This window comes from Ursus arctos, unplaced genomic scaffold (genome assembly GCF_023065955.2).
Source record: "Ursus arctos isolate Adak ecotype North America unplaced genomic scaffold, UrsArc2.0 scaffold_6, whole genome shotgun sequence".
Lineage (NCBI taxonomy): Eukaryota > Metazoa > Chordata > Mammalia > Carnivora > Ursidae > Ursus > Ursus arctos.
In genome coordinates, this window is record NW_026623078.1 from 40467565 (window position 1) to 40491157 (window position 23593).

The 23593-nt window shown below is 36.5% G+C and overlaps 1 protein-coding gene across 1 annotated transcript in view; it reads right to left on the minus strand.

Moving 5' to 3' along the window:
• Nucleotides 1–23593, minus strand: part of CNGB3 (cyclic nucleotide gated channel subunit beta 3) — a 133560-nt gene that overhangs the window by 74271 nt on the left and 35696 nt on the right. The window contains exons 4-6 of the mRNA XM_026495793.1: nucleotides 9123–9277; nucleotides 6746–6898; nucleotides 5580–5788 (exon numbers count right to left, since the gene is read on the minus strand). Of these exons, the coding sequence (XP_026351578.1) occupies nucleotides 5580–5788; nucleotides 6746–6898; nucleotides 9123–9277 (517 nt within the window). The remainder of the gene's footprint in view (nucleotides 1–5579; nucleotides 5789–6745; nucleotides 6899–9122; nucleotides 9278–23593) is intronic.

The following is a 23593-nucleotide window of genomic DNA, read 5'->3' on the forward strand; positions in this document are numbered from 1 at the left end:
TAGAAAATTTCATCCACTTATATGGTTTCAAATATCTACTGCCATCTAATGTTGCTTTCTGGAGCTGTTGACCTGGACAACTGCCTATTGTCTTCACTTAGCAATTCTGCTTATCTCAAATTTAATCTACACAGAACCTGAATTCATCATAATTCTCCATCCCCCACTAGCCTAACCATCTTCCTACCCCCACCCCATCCTCCTCTTGAGTAATCCTATGAGCATCCTCATCTATACTGGTCAGTGATCCTAGACAACTCATTCTCCCTCAGCCCTCATTGAACCAGCAACCAATTCTACTGATTCTTCTTCCTACAATTTTATTATTATTTTTTATTATTACATTAAATTAGCCAGCAGACAGTACAATTTCCTCATGTCCATTCTCTCCTCTTGGCATGGGTCTCTTTGCCTTAAGTCTTGTTCCCCTCGATCCATTCTATAATGGCAGCTAGATGATCACACTAAATCAGATTACTTAACAATCACCATTTATGTGAAAACCTCTGACTCCACATGACTTAAAAAAAAAACACAAGCTCCCTTTCATGGTCTACAAAGGCTCTACTTTCTCTGTCTCACTCGCCTCCTGCAGCATCCCACATTCACTTTATTCAGCATCAGAGTTTCTCACTTTCATGACTTTGCCTATGCTGTTTTCAGAGCTTAGAACATATGTTTTGTTCCTTTTTTAGTGGAGGTGGAGGTGTGCAAATTACTGAAATTCATTCAACAAGATTTGGACCAGGTGTCCTCTCCTTCACATGGTTTTCTCTGTGCCTCATAACCCATAGGGCTTGCCTCTGTCATGACTCCCATTGCAAACCTTACCATTCTTCTTTTGTCTGTCTTTCATATGCTGAATTACTTGAGGGTAAGGTCCATATCTTTGTCTTGTTTTTCCAGTTTCTAATGCAAGCATTATCTAACACATAGTAGGTGCCCAATAAATATGTGATAAGTGATAGATTAAGAGACATTTGTTACCATTCAGTCCTAAAAGAATTAATGCTAATATTGGATTTACATTCTTAGATTTTAGTTACAGGTGGGGAGGAACTGTTTTTGTGCTATTAATGAGTTGGCTGAAGTTTTATAACTTGGACACATAGAAGCAGTGTTTTCTAACAGTTATCATCCAGACTATCCAAATTCAGAAGTTTTAAACTACTGCTGAGCAGTGTTAAATCCTGGTTAGCCAACTCCCCAATTTGTGCTCCCCCCACATTTTTTTGGCTATAATTTTTCCCATACATATATACTAAATCTTACATAAATGTATTAGAAGATATATAAGACATGCTCATCTAATGATTTTTACTGTGAAACTCAATGGCTTACTGAGGCACAGGTAGGCATAGATAGAAGTTTAAGTTGAATCATGTACCAAGCTTGAGTAAAATCAGTCAGCTCCTTCAAAGCTTATCTGGGACTGACAGATACATTTTAAGTGCTACAAAGTTAAAATACCACCCTCTCCTCCAACCCTGGAAGAATGTTTTTAGCACTTTTATCCCTTTACTTTCAGGCTTGTCTATGATCCTATGATTGAATAAACGTAAATGAAATGAAAACTTTTTGATTAGATGAAAATGCATGTAGTGATTCTAAAATCTCTCTTCTTTGGAATGCTAAATAAATTTGGCATCATTAGTTTTATGATGATCAGTATGCTTACTGGTAACAATTAAGCACTTATTTAAAAATGTTACCCTATTTAATTATTTCTCTTTTTAAGCCTTATCATTATGCAGGCAACATTTCTTCAGGGGAGGGTTACTTTAGAGAGGATATGCTGACTGCACCTAAATCCTCTTCCAAAAGATAGTTTTTGAAGAAGCTCTACCCGGTATGATTATATTTACCTCTTCTGATAAATAATTCATAGAAACTTCATAATTTCATATAGAACAGATGGATGTGTTTCAAAAATAATAATATCATCTGAAACAACTACAATGCAGATTAAATAATTACTCAAGGAAAGAAGATCCTTGAATGAAGATTGCCATTTATTCATTCCTTCAAACGTTTCTTGAATATACTCTTTGAGTTCCTAAGATAGAGAGGGAAATGAATTGGATACTGTCCTTACACTCAAGAAACTTATTATCAGGTAAGAAGGAGAGCTACAGATACAAAGAGGAGACATTAGGAGAGGTTAAATGTTTGGATATTCATTCATTTGATTCATTCAACAACTTACTGTACATCTTCTAGATTCCAGACTCTGGCCTCCGTGTACACATTGTCTTATTTAATCTTCACAATAGGTTTATGAGGTGAGTACTGTAATTCCCATTTTATGGATGAAAAGATAGTATTTCATGAAAAGGTAAATTTATTTTCTTCAAGTAATGCTATTAGTAAATTTCAGAGATGGAATTTGACCCTGGTCTGTTTGTTTCTATTACATCATAATTAGCCCAATTGTTATTTAACAATTAAATAACAGAAGTATGAATAAAGTTTACAGAGCACAGAGAAGGGAGTGGTTAATTTTCTTCAGGTCAGTTTATAAACAGTAACAGAAGATTAAGTGCCAAAAGTGGTTGACTATAACGTCAGGTCTGATTGACATTGTCACCAGGTGGCACTGAGCATTTCCATGAATTGTTGTGATGGGAAGGTTTGGCAGTGTTGTGGATATGAGTCTCATATCTCAGTAGTCCTCATTGTCATTTTCAGCTCTATTTCTGCTGTCTATACAGGAAATTACAGATAAGAAACTCTTTTGTTGGTCTTTGATACAAAATTCTGTTCTCTATTTGTGTAGCACCATTTTCAGAAGAAAGATATTGCAAATAAATACTGTGTAACACCTGTAAACCCTCCTAATTTCCTCTATTGTGGCCTTTAGCACTTCAATCTGTTTTCCAAGGCCTTGGGGGAAATAATATTTCCATTGTCCAGCCCTGAAATACCTGGCAACTATAAATATTTAATAAATGTTTGTTGAATGAATGAATGAATGAGTGAATGAGTGAATGAACAATTTGGCAATGTACCAAAAGTAGCATAGATAGCTAAATGTAGTCAGACCTTCAGTTTGGGTACTTGACTTGCATAGTCTTCTTACCAAAATGTAATCAAGTTTCAAAGGCTAACACTACCTATTCTAAATTAAAGAAACCATTAAACTTCCTTTGAACAAACAAAGCAATTAGTTCCTGCTCTGTATTTGTAGTTTGTGATAATGCATTTTAAATAGAGCCCGTTGAGTGTGTTTTTATTGGTTATTTTTCTTGTTCTTAACACTCCGTTGTGTGTAAAGACCTCTTAGAAAATTGAAAATAAGTCTCCCCTTACTGAGTTTGTCATTTTCCATTTGTCAAACATTGATTTTCTCCCCCCTTGTGCATCTAATGGAGGTTGAAATTAGTGCTCTTTTTTTGTGTGTTGTTTACTTCTTATTTGTATACCATCATCATCATTCATCAAGCTGCCAGTGAGCTCTGGGAATAGTCCTGGTGAGCTGACTAGTGCTCTGAAGTCCACATATAGAATATTTTGAATAGGTTCTTCCTACATCTATAGCTCTTGCCTTTAGAATTTCTTTCTAGTAAAGCTTTCAAATAATAGGATTTCTTCAGTAAATAAATTTTTTTTTCTAAAAGAAAACAATAACCAAAACTACTCCTTTCAGCTTTTCGATATTTTAAGATTGTCTGCAGGTTCAAAAGAAAACATTCAGGAAATTAAGGAACCCACATTTATTCTTCAAAAATATGTATGAACCCAAGGTGCCATGTATTCCCTCAGTCTTTGCTTCCTACTGTGACAGATCCATTGCAGGGTCTATTCTGTGCAATTCCCACTGAGATTATGAAGAGGATATGACAGTGGGCATCAGTTGGAAAGGGAGCACCCTTCTAGTTAGCTGGGGAAGGGGCTGAGGAGTAGAAGCTTTAAGATTTGGGTATTTGCTTGTGAAAACATATTCTTCTGTTAGATTGACTGGATTGCTTATGAAATTCTCTCAACACTGAGAAGCTGATAAGATCACTTATCAGGAGAAAATACTTTCTTCTAAGGGTAAGAATGGTAGTTTCTGAAGTAGGCCAGTGCATTTGATGGTGAGAATTGGGATGTGATAAACTGGAAAGTGGAAGAGTGAATAGAAGAGAGGCCAGTAGATACCATTTTAGTTTTAAAAATCACAAAACCGCAGGTGTGTTTTATGTGCTTGTGATTTGCACCTGTCTGCAGGGTGTGTGATTTCCTACTTACGGTTTGGCTATCTCAGTGAAGATCTTGATGGCTCCTTGTTATAACACTATCTAATAGCACATTTTGCAATGGTGGAAATATTCTGTGCTCTCTGATATGGTAGCCTCTAGCCAAATGTGATTATTGGGCACTGGAAATATTGATAGTGTGGCTGAGAAACATGAATTTTTAATGTTATTTAATCTTAATTAAAATTTAAATTTGAATAGACACATTTCGCTAGTGGCCACTATATTGGACAGTGCAGTGAATCTACACTGATTAAAAGGGTCGTGACAGTTTTTCTTTTCTTTTCAAATTAGGTTTTCCCAAAGTGTCACAACCTAAGACCTTGGACTTGTTTTCTGTACTATGTACAGGTCCTGTGCTCAGTGCTGACTATACAATGACAAACAAGGTACAGTTTGTGTCCTAAAAATCTTATAGCCTAGTGTTTTCTCACAACACCAGGTTGTCTCCCGAGGAAGTTGAGTAGACCCTTAGGAGTGATATATTACCTGCTTTATTCTAAAAAAATATTGAGGTGAATGGCAGATTGCAATGTGGTGGAAAACAACTGCCTCACAGACTATTTGAGGCACGATTACTAGAGAAATATTTAATCACTTAAATATAAATATAAAAATAATTTAAATCACTTCTTTTTGCATATATAATTTACACGTTTTTATACATTATTTAGGTAAAATACATATATGGTTTTGACATTTCAGACCTGGTTTTATCTTTCTACTCTCACATATAATCAAATTCTGAAAAACTAGCCAACATGAACCAACATGGTGTAGCTGGAATGAGCATGGGTGTTGGAGTCAAGGTCTGGATTTGAATCCTGCCTCAGCTGCTGTCCAGCTTTGTGCCTTGAGCATATCACCTACCCTCTCCAAGCCTCAGTTTTCTCTTCTGTATATGGGGTTGATAATAATATCTTTCTTATAGAGTGACTGAAAGGATTTAGTGAGGCATTGTAAAGAAAGTAACTGGAATAATAATTATAGCTAACATTTAATATGCACTCATTAGACACTCAACACAGTTCCAGGCATCAGTTCATTTAGTCTTTCCATCAACACTGTGAAGGTACTATTGTTATTATTATTTTTAAGATGAGGAAACTAAAGCACAGGGAGACACATGGTCCCCTGCACATAGTGAGTGCTCAATGGTGGTTTTGTTGTTGTTATTATTATTATTATTATTATTATTATTATTACTATATTGGTGGTTTCCAGTGGTTAAAGACTCATACAGGCAGAGATAGTCAATCAGACTTTAAATAGTGTTGTAAAATTATTTTTGTAGTCCAATTGGATATTTGTCAGTTTCTGCTTTTCCCCATCCCCACTTACTATTATGTCTCCTCCTTTTATAAACTGGAGTCTGGGCTGGATTAATAGCAAATCACAAAGGTAGATGATATCACATATGATGTCTGTAATAAACCAGTAGTGTGTGTTGTCCGGTGTTTGATATGGAAAGACGAGACGCAGTGGTATAAGCCAGCAGTTCCAGTTATAGGCAATGGTGACAAGCAAGAGCCATAGGAGATAGAGTCGATCTAGAAAAATCCAAGTGACATGTAACAAGCATTAAAATAATTCTCTAGCTTAGTTTGATAATGTTGGAGCACTGTCCTCTGGAGATAAGCAAATTGCTATAAGAGGTTCTATTAAAATTCTGACTCTACAGTGGAAAAAACTGTGCTTTACAAGAGATGTTGAGTGATCTTATCAGCTCTTCTGACATTGGAGAGAGGCCTTCTTCTCCTGACAAGAAGTGGCCATTCTGTGTCTGTCCCCATAGGTAACTGTGCTATATGGATCAAGGAAGAAAAGACCCAGGGAAGTCAGAGATGTCCTGTTTGGCTAACTGCAGCAGCGGGCCTTTTGTACATCAGTAGTTAAGTTGCAGGATCACCCAGGGCAGGTGGACAAAAGCCTCATCTTGCCAAAGAAGTATGGCTGAACTGGAGAGGGCAGAGAATGAGCCCTTTAAAGCAATCCATGTCCTTTCACACACTGCTTTCTTCTGCCCAAGGGAGGTCATAGGAAGGGATTTTTTCAGTTAGAATAATTAACAATATGAAGGCATGGACGAAGACAGACACTTCATAATGACTTTTTGGGGGAAGGGTGTCAGTGTACATATCACTGAATGCTTTGGGGCTTTCTTTTCAAAAGTAATTATGGGCAGCATAGACCTTGGACTGCCTCTTACTTATTTATTTTTATCTATCAATCAATCAATCATTTATCTATTTCAATGGTTATACATTTACTTTATTCCACATTATACTGGCATGCCCTTTAAACACAGGCAGGAATATTTTTATCTCTTGCCTTCATCAGAGAGGGGCAAACAATCCATTGCATATTTAATATAGTTTAAATTCTGCTTTCTAGATAGATTCAGAATGAGGGCTAGGGAGAAATGGAAGCCATCTGTGATTTTGGGTTACAGGGATTCTTGGTAATAGCTAGCCCTCCCCCTGGGATAGTCTACCCTTTGATGGTACCTGTGTATGAATCTATGCTTCTTGGAAGTCTAATTCGTTTTAGGTACTCTGTCAGAGGCATCTTCTGGAATTTAAAACACAATATGTGGTAGTTATGTTCTTCTTTTAGCTTAGCATTGCTTTCTTGTGTTGATGGTACAGCTGTGGGCTTTGCTTTACAGGGGGAAAAAAGAACACATTTTAAAGAGGTTGGTTAGCTTAATGAGAAATAGCTTGGATTTCTTAAAGTCAGAATATTTCAGAATCTTCCCTTCTCAATATAGATAGATAAGGGATGTTATGACATTGAAAATAGTGACATTAATGACAATATCCAGGTAATGAAAACACTGGAATTTGGAAATAAACAGCAGATTTAAAGCTTCCTAGTAAATTATCCCAAAGGTGTTACAAATAGGATATTTTAGTTAATTAATTTAAAGTAATCTCTAGGGGTGCCTGGGGGGCTCAGTTGGTTAAGTGTCTGCCTTCAGCTCAGGTCATGATCCCAGGGTCCTGGGATTGAGCCCTGCATCGGGCTCCCTGCTCAGCGGGGAGCCTGCTTTACTCTCTCTCTCTCTGCCTCTTCCCCAGCTGGTGTGTGCTCTCTATTTCTCTCAAATAAGTAAAAAAAATTAAAAAAATAATTTCTACACCCAAGGTGGGGCTCAAACTCACAACCCCAAGATCAAGAGTCACATGCTCTACTGACTGAGCCAGCCAGGCACCCCACAAATAGGACATTTTAAATACAAGCTTAATTCTTACATATTTTGTAGCAAAATAAAGTCAGTCCTTTAGATTTACATTGAAAAGAAACACTACAAGTGTACATCATGGCACAGGTTTTAGTTTCATGCTTCTTTAGTCTCACACATATATTTCAAGTTGTAGATAAAGCTAAAAATATTTTTTCAACTTATATTATCAAAATATAATGACTGATTTATTATAGCCTCTTCTTTTAAAAGGGAAACTACTATATAATACATAGTGTATTTTAAAAATCCAACTTACTTTATACAGACTTATAAAGAAGCCCTCAGCTTCATCCTATATAATTAACAGCTTGATTTTTAACTGTTATTTAACAACCAAACTTTCTTCTATTTTTATTATACATATATAAATATTTTTACAATGATGTAATCATAATATATATCACTTCTGTGCTCTGCTTTATTGCACTTATTAATTTTTCATAAACACATTTCTGCAATTATTAGGGAGGTTGATAATTGCCCCACTCTGCAATTTGATTAGTTTGTTGATGTTCTTTGCTATGTTCTGTGTTCAGGTAGTGTTCTTGTATTTTTATAATAAGTGCTTTGTATATCAGGGGTATTTTTTAAAAAAAGATTTTATTTATTTATTTGACAGAGAGAGAAAGAGAGTGTACATGCCCACAAGCAGGTGGAGCAGGAAAGGGAGAAGCAGACTTCTGCTGAGCAGGGAGCCCAATGCATGGCTTGATCCCAGAACCCTGGGATCATGACCTGAGCCGAAGGCAGACAATATTAATTTACTGAGGTACGAGGTGCCCCTATCAGGGGTATTCTTAATTAATATTTACAATAAAATTTGCTATAGCAAATATTGCTGTTGCTTTGCTCATATACCATGGGCCTAAAGGTCCTGTGCAGCAGGCTCCCTGTGTCTGTCTCCCTCAGGGTTTTTTCTCAGATGGTTTGCTTAAAGTGCTGGAGAGTTAGCAACATGTCCCAACAGTAACCCCTAACTAATGGAAAACAGGAGTTGGTGGATTGATACCCCAGCCACTTTCTTTAAAATATGTAAAGAACTTACACAACTCAACACCAAAAAACCCCAAACAATCCAATTAAAAAATGGGCAGAAGACTTGAATAGACAATTTTTCCAAAGAAGACATACAGATGGTCAACAGACACATGAAAAGATGCTTCACATCACTCAGCATCAGGGAAATGCAAATCAAAACCACAATGAGATATCACCTCATGCCAGTCAAAATGGCTAGCACCAAAAAGACAAGAAATAGCAAGTGTTGGCAAGGATGTGGAGAAAAGGGAATCCTCGTGCACTGCTGGTGGGAATGTTAATTGATGCAACCACTGTCGGAAACTGTGGGAAAGTTTCTCAGGGGAATTCTTAAGTGTGATCCACACAGTGTTTTAGCTGGATCAAGTCTGAGGGCCCACAGAAGAAGTCCTCTCATTAATACATCTTTATTGTTTTAACTCCTGTCTCCATCTCTCTTGTCTGCGCTCACCTTCCTGTATCACCCTCAGTGTAAACTATTTGCACCTAAATCATTGTCTCAGGGTCTGCTCTTGGGGGAACCCAAACTAAGACATTTGCAAAATGCATGCCCCCTCATAACTTCTTTCTTTCCAGTACTTTGAGGTAACAATGCTTACCAGTTTGGGGGCTGGTTTCAGGTGAGGATATATCTCCTTCTGCCAACTTTTTCTTGTAGAGCATTGTTCTTTGACGCATCCTTTTCACCAAGTTGTGTAGCTGGGCATCAGCATACTCATTTATAACAGAGGCTCCAAGTGGTTTGCTTTTTGGACTAAATGAGGAAAAAAGTAGTGATAGAGATGGGTCCATGAAGAGGTAAATACAGGGAAGAGATTAAGTTTTTTCACCCTTCTTATAGATCCTGCACTATTAACTGCTCTTTTTTGCAACTGAATAGAACAATTCAAAAATTAAGTTTGATGGAAATAGTACTGATGGAATACAGATCTGTCAATGAAATATTAGAATCCACAAATAACAATTGTCCATTCTTGACCATATTAGATCTTGATGACTAGGATTCTGCATTAAATTATATCATTAGAAGAAAAAAAAGAAACTTTATTCTGGCATAGTAGGCAGAGTTCTAAGGTGGCCCGTTAGTGTACTTGTCTTGCATAATCCTGGAGACAATAAATATGGTGGATTTTACTCTCATAATTAGTTTGTGTTATATGGCTCAGTAGACTTTAAGGTAAGAAGTCTAGACAAATGGGCCTGATGTAATCAGATAAGCCCTTTAAAAGCAGAGAGTTTCTCCAGCTGGTGACAGAGCAGAAAGTCAGAAGTTTGTTACGGAGGAGACATTTGAAAATAGAGTTCTGGCGACAAAACCTTGGTGATCATCAGTGTATTTGGGATGTTTGAAGAGATGAATGTAGATGACATCACCATGGACTGAAGTTCTCAAGGTCAGAAACTTTGTTTTCTTTATACTCCACAAGACCTAGGACAAGGTAGGCTTTAATAAATGCTTATTGAATAAATAAACTCACTACTTTCAACCTTTTCTTCGACCTTATGTGATGTGCCTCAGTGCACTAAAAAAATCTATAAAAAGTGAAGTTGAGAGCTGGTGGATCATTAACTGAAAAGTCAAATATTCACACTGTCAAAATGTCTAATTCAAGCCTTAAGACCTAAGGAACATGTTTTTTTCTTTTCCTGAATCATCGATAAGCCCTAATTGACCATATAATTGACATTTAATCACACTAGTTTTTACTGTGCAAACCTACCTCATGATTAAAATGCTGAAAATTATATTAGAAAGCATGCCTAGATTTCAAATGCATAGCTATATTTCAACAACTATATATTTTTCTTTTTGTATTAGCTGAGCATTAATATGTCATTTTTTCATCTTTTTTTCCCTAGCTTCTCATATTGAGTAATCCTTGTCCATCTTCTCCCTCACCTACATATATGCAGAAGCTATGAATGTATTTTTTCTTGAGGTAATTTTGTGACTGAACGAAAAAAGGCAAATAGAGAAGAAACATGTATTTTCACGAGATAAAAAAACCAAATGAGGGTAGAAGAGAGAAGCAATGGATATGCCTCATGTAACTATGCTTCATTTGAATGATATTTGATATTTCTTGTTCAAATTACTAACTGTAATTTTAAAAGAACTATTCCTCATAATTCCTTGATGAACCATATTTTACATAAATATGTATACATCTTATAGATTTTAGTAAAGAAAACTAGAAGGACAGTCTTATTGAAATTCTATTATCGCAATGAGTGAGGCTTTTAAAATTTGTTTATGTATCTATGGAAGAACTAAAAATTAGTTGTTAGAATGACATTTATTCCTGTTTCAATTTTTTTGAGAAGAGTATAGAGAACACTAATTTAAAAAAAGAGCTGATGAAAGAAATGATATTATCACAGTAGTCCTCATTTCTTGAAATTCAATCAGAGATATAAACAAAAAAAATTACATATTTGACAATTCTTCTTGTGTTTGGGGTTGCAGGAGCTTTTGCACTCCAGGGCAAATGCATCATAGTAATATTGGGATGGGTTAGAAGTAGGCCTTCCTTTTGCAAAACAGGAAAAAAGCCATTGTGAAAGGGGAGATAGGAAAGAGAAAGTTGTGGTCTGTGGGTGTACTTGGGATATCAATTTTAAGAAGGAGTACCTAAGTAAGATGTGGATCTTGAAATGATTCTTTTATTTTTTATTTTATTTTTTATTTTTTTTAAAGATTTTTTATTTATTTACTCGACAGAGACAGAGACAGCCAGCGAGAGAGGGAACACAAGCAGAGGGAGTGGGAGAGGAAGAAGCAGGCTCATAGCGGAGGAGCCTGATGTGGGGCTCGATCCCAGAACGCTGGGATCACGCCCTGAGCCGAAGGCAGACGCTTAACCGCTGTGCCACCCAGGCGCCCCTGAAATGATTCTTTTAAAACTATCTGTGTTTATTAAGACCTAGGAAAGTTTTCACATGCACTCAGTGATACACGTTCTCTAGCTTAAACTTGTTGCTTTAATATAACACAAAGGGATGACTTCTTTTGACGAAGTAAAATGAATGGTTGCAGTCAGGGATGAGTTCACAGTGAAAGATGAATGGCACTTTGATTGATAATGTAAAGGGAAAATATTAAGGCAAAGGATACAGCTGGAGAAAAAGTGTATCAGTTGCTACTCTGTGGAATACTATTTAAAGGCTCAAACATTTTAACATAAAATCCCAAATCACCTATGATTTGGTTTGAAAGGTCAGTTGAGACCAATGGGGAAGCAGAGCAAGATTCTAAGCAGAAGGGCGACATTATTACCTATACTTTAAAAAAAATAATGGAAAAAAGAAAGATGACAATTAGTTGTGGTGTAGAGGAAGTCTGAGTTGAAGAAAGGAGAGAGCTGAATTAAAATATATGGGTTAATACAACAATGGAAATTTCAGGTTTGGTCAGTGGACTACAGTGAATAGCATTCTGCCAAAATTCATTTCCAATTGGAGCCTCAGATTGTGATCTTACTTGAAAATAAGGTCTTTACAAACGTAACTAAGTTAAGATGAAGTCATACTGAAGTTGGGTGGGCCCTTAATCTAATGACTGGTATCTTTTTTTTTTTTTAAGATTTCATTTATTTATTTGATAGAGAGTTACTGAGAGAGAGAGCATGTGCGTGCACGCAAGCTGGGGGCGGGGAGGGCAGTGGAAGAGGGAGAAGCAGACTCTGCTGAGCAGGAGTCCGATGCAGGGCTTGATCCTAGGACCCTGGGATCATGACCTGAGCTGAAGGCAGACACTTAACTGACTGTGCCACCCAGGCACCTCGATGGTTGATATCTTTACAGGAAGGCCAAGCGAAGGCAGGGAGGTGACACACAGGGAGAACACCATGTGACAATGGAGGCAGAGATTGGGGTGATGCATCCACAAATCCAGAAACACCAAGGTTTGCTGGCAGCCAGTAGAAGCTAGGACAAGGGTGTGGAACAGATTCTCCATCAGGTTTTCAGAAGGACCAAATTCGCAGGCACCTGGATTTTGGGCTTCTAGCCTATAGAACTGTGAGGGGATAAATTTCTGTTGTTTTAAATGCTTACACTCAGTTTATGGTAATTCGTTGTGGCAGCCGTGAGAAGTTAGCAAAGTGGGTGACTGTGATGTTGCATGGCCAACTCAGATGGAGGCCTAAATTGTAAGGTAACTATAAATACATTCAATTCAGTATCTGTCTGTGAATGAAGAATCAAATTCTTTTAAAATGCATTCTGTACAGCAGGCAGTTGAGAATTTGGGTTTGGAATTCAGCAGTGAGGACTGAGCTTGATGGGGATGTTGAATGAGTGATCACCTTTCTAGAGGCAATGGTAGAAATTATACAGTGGATCAGATTACTGGTAAGAGCCTGCATAGAACAAGAAAAGATTGGGAGGTCAAACCTTGTAATTTGCTGACATTTAAGGAGTAGCATAAGATAAGGAACTGGGAAGTAGCAATTAGAGAAGTAGATCTGAGAAAGAAAAATGTCACAAAAATCAGGGAAGCTAAGAGTTTGGAAAGGGAGGTCAGTGGTGTCTCATGCTGCACACAAACTGCAAATTTTGTCATTTTTGTCTTCACAAGTATTTTGTAAAAGTGCACAGGCTCTGCCTTTGTTCACGAAGTGGTATTTTAGATTTCCATTCATTATTTCCTAAGCTCAGTTAGAAGTGATATTTATTCTCTCTAGTAAAATCTTGAATAAACTTTGGGTTTTGCAAACTTAACCAGATTCTTCTTAATGCTTAATTAAGAATTAAATTCATTTTTCAATGACTTAACTCTTTAAAAATTCCAGTTGATCAATGTCCTTTAAAACCATTACACATGTCTTGTTGAAGATAGGGACTGGACAAAGAATATTATATTCCAATTCGGGAAGATATGGGGGGAGAGAGGAGCAGGTCTTTTTTCTTTTGTTATGTTTTCTCAGTAATTAATGACAAATTCAGACAGTTGTTCTCAAAAGTTACATTTGAAGAAAAGAAACCTGCTTTGAATAACTGGACATTTTTATAGGAGTAAATTTCAGAATGAAAATACTTGAAATTAGTATAAAATTCTGATGATTACCAATGTATCTTGTGGTTGACCATAAAACCTACAAATTTTAAGCAAATTTGGGCTAGTATAGTTGTAACTCAACCAAGTCTTACTTGGCTCCCTTCTCATATTCACCTCTGAATGCTGTGAAAATTTTGAGTTGTTTATCACATTTCACTTGTGCATATGGTATTGTTTGTACACATTAGTTTCTACATATGGAAATGTACATATGGATGTTATGATGCACAATTTCCTAACTTAAATTCTTGATCTGTCTAGAATACGCTACAATGCATCTGTGACTCCAAAGTTTATTTCTAAATCCCTGCCAGCCATTCACTCTCTAGATCTTTTCTTCTGTTAATCTCTAAGTGCTGGAAGTTGTATCCAAGAAATTTATTTTTATTGTTAGTGAATCACATTGTAATGGCCCATTAGTATAGTATAGTTTAACTTTGTTAAAAGTTAAACAATATTTTAAGACTAAAGTAAAATAAATTATAAAAAATATTATCACATAGGTTATACATTTATGTCCATAAGACCCATATGTACACATATATGCATACACATCAACATACACAAACACCAACATGCCTAATAGCAATCCTTTCCAAATCTTAACCTATTAGGAAAGAGAATGAATATACATATCAATATAAACATAAAATAATCATAATGCTAATATATTTCATGTTAATAAACATGTTAAATTTTCTGGTGATTTCAGGTATTTTTTGAGAATAAAGTGAGCAACAACTATGTTTTTATCATTTTTTCCATATAATAGCAGCCTGAAAGTGTCAAACGATGTGCTCACAAAATGTTCCTGAAACATGGTGTCTCGGGAAAGTTTTAAGGTGCAAAATTTTGAATGCCTCATTCACTTATTTAATGATATTTATTATGCACTTACTTTGCTTCAGGAAAGATAACATGTCCTATACTGACTTCAAAGATTCTTTAAAAAAAAATTTTTAAGTAATCTCTACACCCAATGTAGGGCTGAAACTCATGACCCTGAGATCAAGAGTCACATGCTCTACCAACTGAGCCAACCAGGCTCCCTGACTTTAAAGATTCTTTAGTTAAAGTCCTCTCTTTCATTTTACATATGCCCTTAGATTTATTCTTACTTAGCTTCTTCTGAGTAATTGCTGGGGTTTTTTAATTTACAAACTGATTGATTAGAATGTACCATGGACTGAATTGTGTCGTCCCCCCCCCCACCGCAAATTCATACATTGATGCCCTATCCTCCAATGTGACTGTATTTGGAGATAGGGCCTTTAGAAACGTAATTAAAGTTAAATGGGGCCATAAAGGTTAGGACTTAATCCAACAGGACTGGTGTCCTTAGAAGAAGAGGGCTTTCTTTCTGTGCATGCATAGAAGAAAGGCATGTGAAGACAGTGAGAAGGCAGCCATCTGTAAGCCAGGAAGAGAGGTCTTATCAGAAACTGTGACAAGCACTTTGATCTCGATTTCCAGCCTCCAGAATTGTGAGAAAATAAAGTTTTTTTTTAAAATCACCCAGTCTGTGGTATTTTGTTATGGCAGCCTGAATAGACTATTCCAGAACGCATATGTGTCTAGAAAAAAAGTGGTAACACTATTTTAAGAAGCAGATGAAAAATTAAATCAAGATAATAGGCTGAATGCCATAAATGTCTAGAAATGACAAAAGAAAAGATTTAAAACATCTACAATACTGGAAAACAAAAAGGAAAGTGCTAGCTAGAAAACAAGAAATTTGAGAAGTTTCTTAAAGACAGAAAGCACATGGGTTCAGATGTTAACTCGTTTAATTCTTACAAATTACGATGTGCACTGCATTGCTGTTGTTACTGTTAATGAAGTAAAACACTGACCAAAACACTAGCAGAAGCCACTCCTCCAGGGTGTGGCAGTGAGATGGGATTTGGGCTGGAAAAGCAGAGCTGTAACCCAGGTGAATGGCAAGAATAAGAACTGGGGGACTCTGTCGAGACAATGAGTTAGTGGTACACTTCTTGGCAATGTGTTCTTTCCCACAATGACTGTAGAAAGAATATTGTAAATGGAACAGAATCTACAGCAATGGCTTACCACATGGTGGAGTGAGGTGAGGAGGTAGAATAAGAGGAGGTTGAGTGGGAATGATTTTCTCCAGGTGCAGGGTGTAAAGGGGGGGTATTGGCTATAGTCAATTTAATAAAAGCTATAAATGACTGAAAGTTGGTCTCTTTTTAATTATCACTTTAGTAATCTGATAATCCTGAACAATGTTGATAATAAAATACTTCCACCTCCGAGGTAGACCACTCCTATTGTTCCCTTCTTGTACACTACTGGTCTACATAAGTTATGGGGAATTTCAAGTACAAAGATGATCACATAGGCCAAGAATTACCAAACAATTGTGCAAAATCAACTTTATCAGAAGCACTAAAGTAGGGGCGCCTGGGTGGCACAGCGGTTAAGCATCTGCCTTCGGCTCAGGGCGTGATCCCAGCGTTCTGGGATCGAGCCCCCACATCAGGCTCCTCTGCTATGAGCCTGCTTCTTCCTCTCCCACTCCCCCTGCTTGTGTTCCCTCTCTCGCTGGCTGTCTCTATCTCTGTCGAATAAATAAATAAAATCTTTAAAAAAAAAAAAAGAAAAAAAAAAAAGAAGCACTAAAGTAAACAAACAAAAACTAATATCTGAGGAAATGAATAAAACAGACAATAATTAAAAATAGAGATAAAGAGGGGTGCCTGGGTGGTTCAGTCAGTTAAGCATCTGCCTTTGGCTCACGTCATGATCTCTGGGTTCCATATGGACTCCCTGCTCAGTGGGGAGCCTGCTTCTCTCTCTTCCTCTGCCCCTACCCCCTGCTCGTGTGCACGCTCTCTCTCAAATAAAGAAATAAAATCTTTTAAAAACTAGAGATAAGAGAGGATATGTATTTTAATAGATATTTATTCGGAATAGGTTATTTGGGAAGATAATCAATTAGAAACTTGGAGATAAAGAGTTTGATCATCCAAAAAAAAAAAAAAAAACAAACAACCAAAAATAAAAGCAATAAAAAGAAAGTTATTAGAGAGAAAAATATTTTCACAACTGAAGAAATATGCAAGTCTTCAGATTAAAAAAGGTCACCAAATGCAAGTGAAATAAGAGAAAACACAAACAGCACACCATTATAAATCTCAGAATGCTAAAATTAAATAGAGAAGTGTTGAGATCTTCTAGAGGTGGAAAAAATATTCCTATAAATAAAGAAGCATTAGATCAGCATCAGATTTCTCATTGGCACTAATGGATACTAGAAGCTAATAAAGCAGCATCTCAAGATTTCTAAGGGAAAATGCATTTTCCTTGAACTCCATGCTGCCAAACCCTATACAAAATCAGCTTTTCGCTTTACTCCAAGTACTGCTCTGTCTAGCTTAGCAAGCAAGAAATTCAATTTTTGTGTCAGGTATTGCATGGTGGCCTCTTCCTTTGACATTAGGAATATAATTTAAAAGGTAAAAGGTTTAAAAAGAGGAAGAAGATGAAGGAGTTGGGATTTTAGCTAGTAGAGGATGTCGACCTCTGGCAAAATCTCTGTTGAGAAATTCAGTTTAGGCCTTGAGGCTAAAGTAGATTCTAAAATCTTTCCCTGAATCTAAGTTTGGGTGGTGAAGAGAAATACACTATTTCTTAGGTCAGACTGTGGGTCTGACCTACCCACCTTGAGTGGAAATCTTCCCTAAGAAGTAATCCATGCCCAGATGGGTTTATTGCATAGAAGAGGAAAAAAACCCGGGAAAGGATGAGGGCCTGGTTTCTTGCCTTTAAGGCACAGGAATCCCAATCACTACTAAAACATAGCAGATCAATGTCCTGGTTTCTGACTAGATTAGCAATTTCTCCTGCTATGAGAAAATTAGGAATGAGACAGTGCATAGCAAGAAGCAGATGTGACAAGGGGATGTGGAACTATTTCAACTCCCCCAAACAAATGTCAGTTACCCTGAGGCAGATTTGTCATTGCCTTGGCAGCAGTATGTGTGGCCGTGGCCTGGAGACAGAAGCAGAATCTCATGATTCAGAGCAGAGATTGGTTTCTTTTAAAGTGATGCCAGTGGAGATGTATGTAGAAATCTCTTGGCAGGAAGGGGTTCCATTTGGATTAATTCAATGATTCAAATGTGAAGAGAGGTAATTTGTAGAAAGAGGGAAACCAAGACTGAATTGATAAAGCAAAATCACAGGAGAGACTCAGAGAAACCAGTTATAGTAAGGAAATCAGACCAGGAAAAGGAGGAGAAGTCAGAGGGCTAATCATCAGCACATAGTTAGGTCACAGTTCTGCACAATGGGTAGAAGACTGCAAAATAGAAGTGTATACTCTGATGGCCTGTATGTGATTGTGGTTAGCTCTTAGAACCCTAGGGCACCAGGCTCCCAGTCCCTGCCCCTCTAGAAATTAGGAGGTTCAGTGTCTGAAAGGGCAAAGTTCTTGGGTATATTCTACTTAAGAGTGAGTGAGTAGTAAATGTTTAGCAGGAATACATTTCCTTTACTGGAAAATATTTGCACAGCTTCTCTTCTCTGAAAGCAGAGAGAGACATTTATATTCCAGGTGGAGAATTAACAGTATCTAATAAAGAAATAATGGCCAATGAATATTCAGTTTGATGTTGACATAAAGGAGAGAACAGTGCATATATTTAAGGGATATTCTAAGTGCCAAATTCATGGCTTCTTCTTTTCCTTCTTAATGCTGGGAAGAGACATCAAATTGATCTGAAGCACTGAAGAGCCAAATTAAACATGTTCAAGAAGGTGACTAGGAATGTGGATAAAATTTAAATAATTTTGACTTTTAAACTACTAAATAAAAGAATGAACTGTCTATTAGAAATAGGTTAGTGAAAAGCAAGATGAAATTACACGTTGCAGATAACTGCTGAAACTCAGTGACTGAGAACAGTGCTAGTAGCTTGGCTCTACATTGGGACTTTCTTTAAGATGTAAGCAGACCATAATAGCTTTCCTTCTCTGTTAGTAATTATATTTTCATAAAGGAATTTATACTGACTGGGACACTGCCATAGTTTTGATTGCTGTCAGTTATGTACTGCTGGGGACAGACCTGTAGGACATTCACACCATCATTAAAAACACACCAACTGATTTTTTTTTTTTTTAAAGATTTTATTTATTTGACAGAGATAGAGACAGCCAGCGAGAGAGGGAACACAAGCAGGGGGAGTGGGAGAGGAAGAAGCAGGCTCATAGTGGAGGAGCCTGATATGGGGCTCGATCCCACAACACCGGGATCACGCCCTGAGCTGAAGGCAGACGCTTAACCGCTGTGCCACCCAGGCGCCCCCACCAACTGATTTTTGACAAAAGCGCAAAAGCACTTCAAAGGAGGAAGGATAGCCCTTTTGACAAATGGTGCTAGAGCAACTGGACATCTAAGGCAAAAAAGTGAACTTCAACCTAAATCTCAGACTTTATACAAAAATTAACTCAAAATGGATCAAAAGGTTAAGTATAAAACATAAAATTATAAAACTTTTTAGAAAAAGTAGAAGAAACTCTTCTGGATCTGGGGCTAGGCAAAGAGTTCTTAAATTTGATACCAAGAGCATAATCTATAAAATGAAAAACCGAAAAATTACACCTAATCAAAATTAAAAACTTTTGCTCTACGAAAAGATCTTATTAGAAGGATGAAAAGATAAGCAACACCATGGGAGAAAATATTTTCAAACAACATACCCAACAAAAATCTAGTATCTAGAATATATAAATAACACTAAAACTTGACAGCAAAAAATAAAAATAATTTGGGGCACCTGGGTGACTCAGTTGGTTGAGCATCCCACTCAGGTTTTGGCTCAGGTCATGATCTCAGGCTCTTGAGATTGAGCCCCACATTGGGCTTCAAACTCAGCAGGGAGTCTGCTTGAAGATTCTCTACCTCTGCCCCTCCCCCAACTTGCATGCAAGTGTATGTGTGCATGCTCTCTCTCTCTCTGTAAAATAAATATATTTTAAATATAAAAAAATTTGATTATAAAGTGAGCAAAAGACATGAACAGTCATTTCATAGAAGAGGATATGCAAATGGCAAATAGGCACATGAAAAGAAGTGTAGTGTCATTGGCCATTAGGAAATGCTAATTAAAACCACAACGAGATATCAGCACACACCAATCAGAATGGCTAAAATAAAAAATGGTGACCTCACCAAATGCTGACAAGGATATGGAGAAATGGATCACTCATACTTTGCTGGTTAGGATATAAAATAGTACAGTCACTCTGGAAAACAGTTTGGCAGTTTCTTATAAAACTAAATATATAATTATATGATCCAATTATCATTTGATAGGTTGGACATTTATCCCAGAGAACTAAAAACTTGTGCTCATACAAAAACCTTTTCACAGATGTTCATAGCAACTTTATTTGTAATAACTCAATACTGGAAACAACTCAGATGTCCTTCAATGACTGAATGGCTGAACTATGGTTCAGCCATATAATAGAATACTACTCAGAAAAAGAAAAAGGAATGAATTACTGATGCACAAAATAACTTGAATGATTCTCTAGGAAAGTATACTGATTAAAAGCCAATATCTAAAGGTTAAATACCATTTATGATTCCATTTATATAACATCCTTGAAATGACAAAATTATAGAGATAGAGAACACATTAGTGATTGTCAGGAGGAAGGGAGGGGACAAGGTTGGGATAGGGAATGAGATCCATGTGGTTATAAAAGGGCAAATCCTTTCCAGGAGAAATCCTTGATGGAACTGTTTTGTATCTTGACAGTGGTGATATGAATCTACACACACAATAATATTACATAAAACACACACGAATCCACAAAAGAATACAAGGAAAACTGGAGAAATCGAATAAGATCAGTGGATTATCTCTGTTAATATCTTGGTTTTAACATTGTATTACAGTCTTGTAAGATATTACCATTGGTTAAAGGGTATGTGGGAGCTTTCTATATAATTTCTTACAACTGTGTATAAATCTATGATTACCCCAAATTAAAAAAAAAACCCTCATCATCACCTGAAAAACACCATCTACCTGCTTAGTTAAGTTCAGCATATTTCAGTAGAAACATGGAGTTCTATAACCTTGTTACTCAGAAGACTGGTCTGCAGACCTGTGGAATCAGCATCTCCTGAGCTTGTCAGAAATGCAGAACATCAAGCCCTGCCCCAGAACTTTTAAAACAGAATCTCCGTTTTGACAAGCTCTTCAGATCAGGTATGCACATTAAAGTATGAGAAACATTGTTCCATTAATAGTAGTCTTGCAAGCTTAAATCTGTAAAATGTTGGTAGAAACTGCACTTTTTCCTTGGCTTAGGTATGCTTTTTCTCTTCTTGAGGGAAGGGCAGAAAGTCTTCACTTTCCTTGAATGCTAGCTGTGTTAATATATGATTCTTACAAAACTCAGTGAGATGGGCTTTATTATATCTCTTTTCAGATGAACTGAGGCCCAGCCTGTCTGATTGAGAAGCCATGCATGAAAATAGGTGACAGAAGGTTATAAACAAATTATGACAAAGCTATAGAAGAGAAAACTGGAAATAATTAGAACCCAGTGTTTGTTGATTTTTAATAGGTGAGTATTTTGATTTTAAAAAGCCAAACTAGTCTGACAGTGAACATCTTATCTTAAAAAGTAGAGAATATTTAAGGTATTTGGAACACAAATGAGTGAGAATCTATTCATTCAGGTCCTACTTTAGCAATACATGCTGGAAGGTGAATTTGTTAAAATTGAATGACAGTGACTTAAACTTAGTTTACTTACATGCAAGGTAAAGCTAATAATTTTCACAGGATACAATTATGATAAAAGATGGAAAAACACTTGAATCTTCAGGAGGAAAATCAAGAACACCATATGGTACTATAACATAAATTTCCAAGCCTTTTGAGAGAGGCAGGCCACTCTCCTGATGAACATTATCATTAAATTTTACGGTCAAAATTACTTACCATGTCTTGTGCAAATAATTTGTATAGTCTGTCACATACTGTATTACACTGAATATTCAATTCAAATAACCTAGTTTCTGAAGGGCATAATAGCACATAATGGTAAAACTTACTCATAAATCATGTGGGCACGGTTGAGGGAGCTCACTATTTGATCTATTTGTAGTCAGTACAGATTCTGAATGTGTATCACAGATTTTTATGTAAATCAGGGACATCAATAGTCATATAAATTTGCACTTGCATCTTGATTTCTGTTAGTGAACGTGACAGAATCATCCTTTTGACTACAAGCAAACTGCAAAAAGTAAAGTAAAAGACCGTATAGCTTAAAAATATTGCAGACACTCTATGGCTTTGTTCTTTTTAATTTAATATTTGAGAAGAGGTAATTGTTAGAAGAATTATGTATGTACTCTTTTGGAAACACAAATTTATGTTTGGCTTTCTAGCAATAACCTGGACTCAGGGTGTCCTGCAATTAATAAGTGGCTGGAATTATTATGGTTCCTGCCATGCTACCTGGAATACTAGGTTCTTAAATTTGTTACTCAGGTGATATTTGTCATAAAGCCTTTAAGTTAAGCATGGTGACACTGGAAGCAAAAGAATACACCACCATCGCTGGAGATGGGCATATTTCTGTTATACTCATGAATAGTAGATATTCTTATTTACTTGTGTGGAGGGGAAATTCAAGTTTTGTGAGGCTGGAAACTTTTGTAATTTATAGGTCTCTTTTAAAGAAAAATAATAAAAAATTATGAATTCAATTTCAACACAGTCTTCAGTGGCGGATTCTGAAACATAAGGTTTATTAGCCTCATAGTAAATTCACCTCTGTAGGTGTTACAAATGTGTTCAAAACAGCCCACTATTTTAAAAGCCACTCACCAGAGGTACCGCTTAATACACAGTAGGATGTATATAGTAAAAAAAAAGTGGAAAATAGATGTTGGCAAGGTTGTGGAGAAATAAGAACCCTTATACCTTGTACATTATTGGGAATATAAGGTGGTTCAGGGGCTGTGGAAAACACTTTGGCAGGGCCTCCTAAAGTTAGCCACAGAATTATTTTATAGTCTTACAATTCCACCTTTAGGTATATACCCAAAATAATGGAAAACAGGTATTTAAACAAGTACATGTACAAGTATATATAATAATCCTATTTACAATAGCCTGAAGATGGAAATAGCCAAACTGTCCATCAGTAGATGAATGGATAAACAAATATAGTATATACATACAATAGAATATCATTCAGCCATAAAAAAGAATGAAGTACTGATACATGCCACAACAGGGGTGAACCTTGAAAACATTATGCAGAGTAGAAGAAACCAGTCACAAAAAATCACATATTGCATGACTCCATTTAGATGAAATATTAAGAATAGATGAGACAGAACATGGATCGGCGGCTGTCAGAAGCTTATGGGAGAAGTGAATGGGGAGAAACTGTTTAGTGGGTAAACGATTTTACTTTAAAGTGATAGAAATGTTTTGAAACTAGAGAGAGGAGTTGAATAACATTGTGAAGGTACTAAATGCTACTAAATTGTTCTCTTTAAAATGGTTAATTTTATGTTATGTGAATGAATTTCACATCAATTATTTTAAAAAATAATCCACCATTGATTCATTTACTCAACTAGTAACTAATTATTACTGATTTTGTAACATTATTGTATTATATTAAATTATAGTGTGCTAAATGCCAAGGAGAAGTGATCAAGTGTTTATGGGGTACCTGTTACGAGAGAGGTATTTGGATATACTAAGAAGGTAAGCCACATTACTTCTTCTTAATAATTTATTATCAAAATTAAAAAACCCTATGAATGTTAACACATTTACAGAATTGTGTGATATTCACAATGAGTGATAAGGAAGGAACTGTCAGGCAGGGCTTCACAAAGCAAATAGGTTTGAGATTGTGATGGGTCTGTGGGTTTAAATAATGGAGGAAAGTATGGGGGTAAGAGAGGGAGAAGGAACACGGGGGATAGGAACGAGT